General features: G+C 62.7%; 1 protein-coding gene across 1 annotated transcript; it reads right to left on the reverse strand.

Annotated features, from left to right (window-relative positions):
• Window positions 1-522: 522 nt before the first annotated feature.
• AGXT (alanine--glyoxylate aminotransferase) lies at window positions 523-6989 on the reverse strand. Its single transcript, XM_075529827.1, has 11 exons — window positions 6759-6989; window positions 6481-6673; window positions 5678-5742; window positions 4973-5073; window positions 4002-4072; window positions 3381-3465; window positions 3175-3279; window positions 2717-2786; window positions 1688-1783; window positions 1262-1390; window positions 523-630 (listed from the first exon to the last, which is right to left on the reverse strand). The coding sequence occupies exons 1-11, from the start codon at window positions 6987-6989 to the stop codon at window positions 523-525; spliced, it is 1254 nt and encodes a 417-aa protein (XP_075385942.1).
• Window positions 6990-10167: the final 3178 nt, after the last annotated feature.

The raw sequence follows: 10167 nt of genomic DNA on the forward strand, positions 1-10167 counted from the left end.
CTCCTGGCTCCCTCCCATCCGCTCCTGGGAAATGTGGACGTGTCTCAGAGTCTGCTGGGTGGGAGCGATCTCGGCCTCTCCCCCACCTGGTCAGAGGAGTGACTGGAGGGACACCCATGTGGCAGCATCCCTAGCCAGCTGGACATGCCTGTTCTCCGGTCCTGGGGAGACCTCGCCCCAGGCTCTAAGATGAGGTGCCCCCATCCCCCGCCTCTGAGGTCCCACTGTCTACCCCGGGCAGTGCAGAAAGTGAACCCCGGGAGCCCACCCAGTTAGAAATAAAGCCACAGTGGACCTGCTCTTTATTGAGTCCCAGGAGACAGTGGACCTTGTGGCTGGGGGCAGGTGGGAGAGGCAGCCCTGAGTTCAAAGATCCCGTTTCTGGGGTCCCACTTGGAGGGGCTGGGAAGCTCTTGGGTTCCGCCCCTCCCTCGCACTGCCTGACTGGGTGGGCATCGCGTCCTGCCCCAGCTCCTGGGCCTTGCTGAGGTCTTCTGCTTGTGATGGGGTGCCCGGCCCCTCTCACAGCCTGTTCCGGGGGCAGTGCTGCAGGGCCTCCTTCAGGGCCTTCACCACCAGGTCCACGTTCTCCCGGGTGGCATTGCAGCCCAGGAGTCCGATGCGCAGCACCTGGTGGGGGCAGGGGACACAAGGGTCACTCCTCCTGACCCTGCTCTGCCATGCGGACCACATACACCAGGCTGCAGAGGGAGTTGGGGGGAAGGGGACCCCTCTGCCATGGCCCACTCCACCTCAGCAGGTAGCAGGCTTCTGCCCTGGGCACCAGGTCCTCTCAACAAGAGAGGTGCTATGAGGGGGTGCTGAGAGACCAGGGCTACGCTGATCCCCAGTGAGCTCACCAAGTGGGGGTGCAAGGGTCAGGAGAGGCCACAAGGATCAGATGGGGACACTTCTGTTCATTATCCCTGCCAGCCTGGGTCTCCTAAGTGTGTCTGCTGATTGGGGGCTTTGCTGGCCCCAGGTATGGTGCTGGGCATTCTCCTCCTGAGGGTGGACCTGCTCCTGGGGGACCTTGCTGATGCTGGATGTAATGCTCGGAGACTACCCGCCTGTCCACCTGGGACTGTAATGCTGGCGCCCGTCCCCATCCCCCTAGGGTGAGACCCAGCTGGGTGCAGTGCTGGGCATCCTCCCCACACCACCTCGTCCTCTCACCTCCCCTAGAGCTCCCCTCTGTGGGTGGGGCCCCTGGAGTGTGGTGCTGACCGCCCCCAGCTCCTCCAAGGCTACATGTTCTCACCTTCCCCACCGAGGGCCCCATGCCCCCCGTGATCTCGATTCCAAAGTGGTCCATGATGTAGTTGACGATGTCCCTCCAGTCGTAGCCGGCCGGCACAGCCACCGTGGTGACCGTGGGCAGCCGGAGTGCCTGCCAGACAGAGCCACTCAGCCAGGGGATGAACAATGTACACTTCTCACCACCAGCCCTGCTGCCTGCCCAGTCTGCCAGGGCCTGGTCTGTGCCCGGAGCAGTGCTAGGGGAGGGGGCCTGGGGCCAGCAGGCTCTCAATGCCCGGCTGCCTGAGCAAATCCCACCAACCCTGTGGGCGGTGAGGGCCTCCCAGCCAGACTGCTCACTGTCCACCACTGGGGGCTCCAGAGAGCTTGGAGGAGGGACGAGGGTTGTCAGCCAAGTGTAGGCAGTGGCTGGTGGAACCCCGCTCACCGGGTCCTTGATGAATAGCTGCAGACCCAGCTCCTGCAGGCGGCCCTGCAGGTACAAGGTGACCTCGTGGTGCCGCCGCCAGCTGCTCTCCAGGCCCTGCGCAGAGAAGGGGTTGAGACACCCCCAAGAGGGCAGGCAGGGGGCCAGGCAGGGGACTCTGGGCTCCCAAGGCCTCATAGAGGCACCTCTGGGTTCAGAGCCCCCGACCCCCAACCCTGGTTTCAGGCTTTGGTTCTAAGGGTGCTCAGGCGGGGTGGGTGTGGGGTCGTGGGCCAGGGGGCCAGGGATAGGAGAGGGTTCCCCTGGATGTAAGGTTTCCAGGCCCCTCCTGACCACGGACCTCCTTGTCTCTGGGAGTTCTGACCCGCACCCATGGCCTGTCGTTCTGGGGTGCAGGTCCTGCCTCCGGCCCCCAGCTGTCCACTGACCAGGCTGCTTCCCTCCTCACCCCTTCCGCGGGGCTTCCCTGGGGCCCAGGGTCAAAGAAGCCCACCTTTCTTAGTTCTGGCCCCACCCCCACCCCCTGGAAGGGGCAGAGAAAAGGGAAGAGAGCTCATTAGCATAGGGGAGAGTCAAGGGGAAGTGAGTGGGGAGGAGAGCCCCTTGCAGGTGGGTGGGGAGGGGTGGAGCCAGGGGAAGAGCCAGTGAGCTTTCTTGGCCAGGAGGGGTGGGTGGGTGGGGGGCCGCGGAGGGGAAACGAGAGAGCTAGTGGGCTGGTGCGCTTCCCACGGATTGGGGATAGAGCACATGGCTCCTGGACCCAACTGTGTCCCTTGGGCCCTCTGGTCTTCTGCCACCCTCTTCCGGACACACCATCAGGCCCTATCTGCCCAGAGTCCTGGAGTTAGCAGGCGAGACTGGGGACAAGGCCACCTCCTCCCTGCGGAGGACCTTCTGGGAAGGTGCTAGGAGTCCTAAGAGTCGCCCTGCATCGACCTTCTTCCCTGAGGGAGTCCACCTCCACGCCTGATGGATGGGACGGGGAGGGCCTGATCCCGTCGGGTGGAAGACGCGGCCAAGGCCCCTCACCTGCTCTACGAGGATCGCCAGGCTCTCCCGCAGGGTGAACAGGCCGATGATGGGCGTTGTGTGATGGTACCTGAGAGCAAGACAGAGTGCAGTGGGCAGGGCCTGCAAGCTGGGCCCAACCTGTGGCACCTGCTGGTGCTTCATCGAGGAGTCAGGCCAGGGCACTGGGCACCTCTAGAGGCTGATCCACGGGAGGGGTGGGAGGGGAGGGCCCTGTCATGGAAGGGTGGGCTCTGGAGGGGAGGGCCCTGTCATGGAAGGGTGGGCTCTGGTGGGCACTGGGCAGCCTGGCACAGGGCATCAGGGCTCCAGGCAGGAGTGTGGGGACTGGGCATCTCTGATGGGAGACTGGGGTTGTGAGAGGTCATCCCCTCACCCCTGTGCCTCTAAGACCACCTATCAGCCTCCCCTCTGCCCAAGCCCCCATGCCAGCCTCTCCCTCCCCCTAGCTCCCTTACATTCTGGGCTCATCTTCACCGTCTCCGCAGGCCCAGAAGTTGGCCAGGTATTTCATGTCTAGGTAGTAGGAGTAAGGCTTTGTCTTTCGGTTGTAGACCTTGTTTCTGGAGAGAGGGCTCAGACTGAGTGTGGGGTGGGGGCTCGTGGGGGACACGTGGACATTTCGGTAGGAATGTGCCCTGTCCCCTGCCCCACGGTCACACACCGGGCCTTGTCGCTGAAGGAGATGAGCGAAGTTCCTGGAGGGGCATTCAGCACCTTCTGGGACCCCGAGTACAAGATGTCGATCTCTGTGGAGAGGGGGCGCTGGGCAGGCCGGCTGGGACCATGGACCCCAGCCCCCTGCCCAACTTCTCCTCTTGTCAGGGAGGCTTGGCCCTGCCTGGGGGCAGCAGGGGCACCTAAGGACAGCTCAGCCCCTCTGCGTGAGATTTGTCCTGGAGCTGGGCTTGGAGGGTCAACCCTGGGGCCATTAGTGCCAATGGGCTCTGGTCAGGATGGGCCCTGAAGGAAGGAGCAGCCAGCCCTGCCAGAGGGGCCGGGGCAACAAGCCGGCCATGGCTATAGTCGGGGCTCAATGCTGGACCACAGATAGGGAAACTGAGGGACTGAGGGGTTAGTGTCCTGCCCCTGGTCTAAAGTGGGAAGGGTCAGAGCTGCTGCCCCAGAGCTGCTGCCCAGGGACTACCTGCTGAAAGGTGCCCTGGCCCTGCCAACTGGTGAAGGAATCTACCCAGCATGCTTCAGGGAGGGGCGGCTTCTAGGACTATTCAGAGTGCTCCAGCCAGGGCCACCTGGCTCAGAGCCCAGCAGGGACTCCTCCTACCTTGCTGGTCCATGTAGATGGGGGTCCCTCCCAAGGAGGCCACTGTGTCCACCAGGAGCAAGCAGTTGTACCTGGGGTGGGGGGTGGGGCTCAGACCTCAGCTCATACATGGGTGGGGATCAGGAGGCAAGTAGAAGTCCTTCTCACAGGTGGCCAGGGTCCTGTGGTCAGAGCAGCTGCTTGGTCAGTGAGTGGCCCCACCCTGGGGCCCACTCACGACAGTGGGAGGTACAGCCTGAGTGGAAGCAGCTGGACAGTCCAGGGACCTCAGGCTGCCTGGGTGCTCTCGATGTCCAGTCCCTGGGCTTTGTGTGTGTGGGGTGGGGTATGTTTGGGGGTGTGTGCAGGGGAGGGGGCAGGAAAACCTGGCTTCCCCAGCAAGCCCAGTGCAGCCCAGCCCTCAGGCCACAAGTCCAGGGCCGGAGGGTGCAGAGTCCAGAGACATCGGCAGAGCAGCTGCCCCTCCCCCTAAGCCCCATGCGCTTTCAGTGAAAAGGGTTTTAATTAGAAGTGTCCAATAGTCGTCAGGCCTCTCAGACCCCGCTGTCACTGTGGCCCAGGTTGTGTTTGTGGGGCCTCCCATGGTGGTTGGCGACAGCCTCTACCCTGGGGTCTTCCTTGGGCAAGACCCTAGGGCAGGATCACCCACTTCCACTCAAGGCTATGCCCTGGTCCCCCACATGGTGTGTATTTGGGGGGGTGGGTAGACTATAAGAGGAAGTGGAGCTGAGGCCCCTTTGGGGGGGTCTCTGGATGAGGCCCTGGCGCGGGGCAGTGGTCAGCACTAAGCACACACAACCTCCAAGCAGCCATGGGGACTTGAGGGCAGCAGGCACGGAGGCCCTGCCCCTCCCTGGGCCCAGGGACCACCCAGACTCCATGGAGGGTGGGGAGTGGGGAGACCTCAGGGCTGCCACCCCAGCCACATGACAGGCCTGGCCCTGCTCTAGCCCCTCCCAGTGGCCACTTACCGGTGGCAGAGCTCCCCGTAGCCGTCCAGGGGCTGCAGCAGGCCACTGGAGGACTCCCCATGGGTCAGGAACAGCATGACTGGCTTGTATTTGGCCAGGGCCTTGGGGGAGAGACAGGCTGTGTGGGCTCAGGGGAGGGGTGCTGCCCAGAGCAAGCTAGCTTCCCCAGGGTCAAGCTGTAGGGACTGTACAGGGCTAGGGCCTGGGGGCAGGGGGAGCTCTGGGGTCTGTCAGAGGGGCTGACCATAGTGAGCCAGCCTCCCAGGAGTAAGCTCTGGGGGTCTGTGAGGAACTGTCCAGGGCCCTGGGGCAGGGGGAGCTCTGGGGTGTGTTGGAAGGGCTGCCTAGAGTAAGCCAGCCTCCTTAGAGGTGAGCTGTATATGTGGGGCGGGGGATCTGCCAGGGGGATATCCAGGGCCAGCTAGCCAAGTCCCAGGGACAGTGAGACCCCTATGTGTGCTGGAATGGGGAGCTGTCAGCCCGGCTAATGGGTTTTACCCAAGAAAAGGACTTTTATCCACAGATCCTAGCCTCCAACCATCCTCAGGCCTATGGCTATCACCGGGCCACCAATGGGGTCCGGGGCCTTGCCCCTGCATGGCCTCCCGCCTCGGCTTCTGCCTTGAGCTCACTGTCCCACTTGCATGTAGGGTCAGACCATGGGGCAGGGCCAACCCCCAGCCGCTGAGCACCTGTACCCCATACCTCCTCCACCTCCTGCATCGTGTAGTAGCCTCCGGGGTCCTTGATTAGGGGGTGCACGCGGGCTCCTGGGGAGGGGGTGGCGGGTAGAGAGTGATCAGCAGCTACTGCCACTCACTACGGTGACTGTTCTTCATAAGGGTCTGTGACCAGAAGGCAGGGCACTTCCCACCCTGAACCAGGCAGTTAGAGAGGAGAGGGCAGGGGGCTCTGTTGGTGGCCAGGCTTCTCATGAGTCCTCTCTAGGCCCGACAAGGCGTCAGCACACACGCAGCGGCAGCTGTTTGCAAGGGGCTGTGCATCTGAGGCTTCCCCAGCAGAGGGACTAGACCGACCTGGTCTGTCCCTCCCGGCGGCACCTGTACCCAGCCCAGCGCAGAGTGGTGACAGGGTGGCTGGCGAGGGCCAGAGCAGGGCTCCAGGGAAGCAGACCCTCGTCTCCAGCCCCACTCCCAACCTCATGGCCCCCAACAAGGAAGGAGAAGCAAAGCAGGAATGAGGTGGGGCATCGGGGGCTCGCCCAGGTCACCCTGAGCAGTCAGAGCTGCAGGGCTGGGCTCCAGGGCTGGACTCCAGCCCCTGTCTGGCCCTGCTTCCTAGGTGAGGTGCCCAGGCCACCTGGGGGCTGAGAGTGGCCGAGGGGGGCTCGGCAGGCCCCTCTCCATTATTAAGCCCCTCAGGAAGGCTTTGCTCCATGGACAGAACACTGCCCCCTCCCCATGTGCCCAGGTGCCACCCGGCTCGTGGGAAGGGCCCCTGGGGGTCGTGTGGGTGTGGGAGTACCTGTTGTAGGGAGGCCCCCTTACCAACTCGCTCCCCCATCTCCACGGCCCGGAGCCCCCAAATGCCATTGGCCCCCACCACGAAGGAGTCCCCTGGCTCCAGCGTGTTGACCACGGCGGCCTCCATGGCACTGTGTCCTGAGCCGCTGATGGCCAGCGTGAGCCGGTTCTTGGTCTGGAACACGTACTGGATGCCCAGCTTGATCTCGTCCATGATCTGGGGTGGGGTGGGGGTGGGGGGAACACGACGCCATCAGCCCCCGCCAGGAGTGCACGGATGGCGCCTCCCGACCTCAGGATACCTGGTACATCTCCTGGTGCATATGGCCGATCATCTGCTGGCCTCCTGCGGCCACGATACGTGGGGCCAGGTTCGAGGGCCCCGGCCCCAGCAGGAGCCGCCTGGGGACCGACAGGGGCTTCTGCAGGGCCTCTGGGGGTGGCACCAGCAGCTGGTGGGAGGCCATTGTACGCACCGACCCTGCTGCTCGGGGCGGCAGGGCCACGCTGGCAGCAGCCAGTGCCCGGAACATTTCCCAGCCAGCCCCACGCCCACGAGCCTCAGGTGTCCACTGGGGTGCCCGCACTCCCGCTGCCCCACGCCTCCTGCTCTTTGTTAGCTGTTACCTGACCCTTTATCAATAGGGACACAGCCCGGCCACCCGGGTGTTGAACCCTGACTGGGGAGGTGGGGCATCCAGGCCCCAGTGTGACCGGCCCTCCCCTGGCTGTCCAGCCCTGCCCGCCCCTCGCCCAGCCCAGGTCCATCCTGCTCAGTTCACAGCTGAAAGTCCTCCTCATGGGCCGTGGTCAGACTCTGCAGCTGGGGTGGGAACTGGCGACATGGGCGTGGTCATGTGCCAATAGGACCCCGTGCACAGCAAGCATGGCCCCTGAGCAGGAGTGTGCTGATGGAAAAGCCCACCTACGAAAACACACGTCCTGGGTGTACACACACATGCACACTGCTCACCCATGTGCGCACACACTGATACATGCGTGTACTGCCACGCACACACACGCACGACACACACCTATACATGAATGCCCACTCACAAATCACCGACACAGTCACACACACATACACCTCATAGGCTCGCGCACACCCACATACCCTCAAACATTTACACACACACACTCATACCCTCACACACATCTGTACACACAAACACACATGGACATTCACACACTCATACTCATACCTTCACACTCACACTCACACCCTCATATATTCATTCCCTCACACCCTCTCACACCCTCACACCCTATCATCACACACACACACACACACCTTCACACCCTAACATCCTCATATACACACCCTCACACTCACACCTGTACACACACAAACACTCATACATGTGCACACTCTCACACACACCCTCACATCCTCATACACACACACGATATGCCATCCCTGATCTCCATGTATTTCCTTTGCCTCCATACCCGAGTGCTTGAGGTCAGGGTGCCCATGCCTTGGGGGTCTCCTGGTGTCCTATGCTGACCAGTGGCCAGGATCAAGGCCATGCCAACCTCCCTACACAAGTGGGGGTGGCAGCCTGGCCAAGTGAGTGCCTGTGGTCCTTTCAAACTACTCTTAGCTGGGGCCCCACCTGTACTGACCCCGGTGCTGGAGAGAGAAGTCCAACATAGGAGGGGGAGCCCTGGGGCACTGGGCATCACAGCTGGGCCTTGGGGAAGCAGGTGGCATGAGGCTGCCCAGCTGAGGGGCTGCAGGGACCAGGCCATCCAAGGTGGACGTAGCTGTGAGCGAGACTGCAGCCATTTTGGTTTTCCATCGTTGCTTTTCTCACCGTGCGCTGACTGTGCCCAAGCGCTCGGGGCAGCGTTTGAATGTGAACGCCTCTGTGAGTCCTTCTTGGAGCTGATGGGCCCTTCGCCTCTCTCGGTCATTGCAGGAGATGGCTAAGCCATGGCCGGTGGCCATCAAGATCATGGGCAATGCCACTCTTCCTCCATGTGCTCTGCCTGTTTTCCGTGTTTCCTGGCTCTGTGTGAGCTGTCATGCGCGTTAGGAAGGCAGCCCACAGGCATTGACCCATGACTGAGACAGTTGGAGGCATTCAATATCAGCATCTCGTGGGCTTGGGACATGGAAGTTCCCACTGGACGCCTTGCTGCAGAAGAATGCTCCTCTGGTTAGCCTCTTGGTAAATCCACTTCTCTCTCTCTCTCCCTCCCCCCTCTCACAGATCCCTGCATCATGACTATTGACTAGGCTCATTGTTCTGGGACAGGGGCAGTATTTGAGGTAACAGAACAGCAGGGCTCTGTGGCCACAGGGTCCCCATGTGGGGCCCGGGCACTGCTGCCCAGCTGGGCAGGCATGGGGAAGGACATACTGCCAAATCCTGGGAAAGGTCTACCTAGCCATGCTGCTGCCCAGCTTGGGTCTGACCTGTGGGAGGATGGCCCGGATCACTCTGGGGGTCCACCTCTCTGCTGCCCAGCCTCCCTGGACCTCTGCCAGGCCTCCTAGTCACTGCCCCTGCCCCACGCTGGTCCCCAACTTCCACACACTCCCCCAGGCCCGATACTGTCGCTGGACAACGGACGCTGGACAAAACGTCCACTTGCTCCGTCCCCTCGCTCCCCCCACCCCGCGCACTGTCCATGCCTTTCTCAGGGACTGGGCGTGGCCTCGGGTGTCAGAGACACAGCCCATTTGCCTGCCCTCCCACCACACGCAGGGAGTGGGCATCAGCTTCAGGTGGCCTGAGGGGGCCTCTGGGAGTTTGTGGGTGATCTCCGCTGGTGGCCTCGGGGAACCCCCACCCCCACCCCGCAGCTGTTGCAATCCTGGGTAGTGCCTGAGCCCCACAGCCCATTGGCAGCTGGAAGCTGTTGACCGCCGGCAGCTACCCATCTCCACCCCAGACCTGGAGCTCAGGGCCACCTGACCAGGTGCCAAGGTGCCAAGGCCGGCCACCGAGCACACCTGTTGGTTGGTGGCGAGGGATGCCACGTGACCACAGTTCTCAAGGTGGGGCGTGAAGGAGCCAGCCAGGTCCCACCTGGAGTCAGGAGCCTTCTTTAATTGGTGTCAAAAGGAGTGTCCAAGCCCTCAGCAGGCTGATCTGCCAGAGGGGGTTGGGGGCAGCCAGGCACTGAATGTGGACTATGTCCACGGGGTGGGGGAGGCAGGAACGCAATGTGTTCTCGGTGTGTGTGTGGTGTGCTCAGCCGGGGGAGGACTAGGGACTTCCCAGATCCCTGTACTCACTTCCAGCCCCTGGAGGGGCTCCAGCTGAGCAGTGGGGGTGTGGGGGTGTGGGACAGACTGTGAGACTCTGCCCTCTTGGGGGCGGGGAGCAGGGGTCACAAACTGAGCTGCAGCGCTGAGTCGGGGAGGGGAAGGGGAGGAGCTGTGGGGCGCTCTGCGAGGTGTGCCCTGACCTGGGAGGGACACTCTGTCCCTGGTGTTGGCTGTAGCTTCGGCCCAGCAACAAGGTGACAAGTCCAACACTCATGACGCCATCTGCCCACCCTCCTGCCAAGCCCCAGGAGGACGGTACTCATTCACCTCTCGCCGACCCTGGACATGAGGGCAGGAGTGTCAACTGCCCCGAGTGACCTCTCCTCCAGGGATCGGGGGACCTCAGCCCCTCCCCTGACCCCTCCGAAATGACAATGTAATCCAGTATCCAGGATGCTTGTTGGAGGAAGGAGGCTTGGTGTTGCTGTGGG

Source organism: Tenrec ecaudatus, chromosome 13 (genome assembly GCF_050624435.1).
Source record: "Tenrec ecaudatus isolate mTenEca1 chromosome 13, mTenEca1.hap1, whole genome shotgun sequence".
Lineage (NCBI taxonomy): Eukaryota > Metazoa > Chordata > Mammalia > Afrosoricida > Tenrecidae > Tenrec > Tenrec ecaudatus.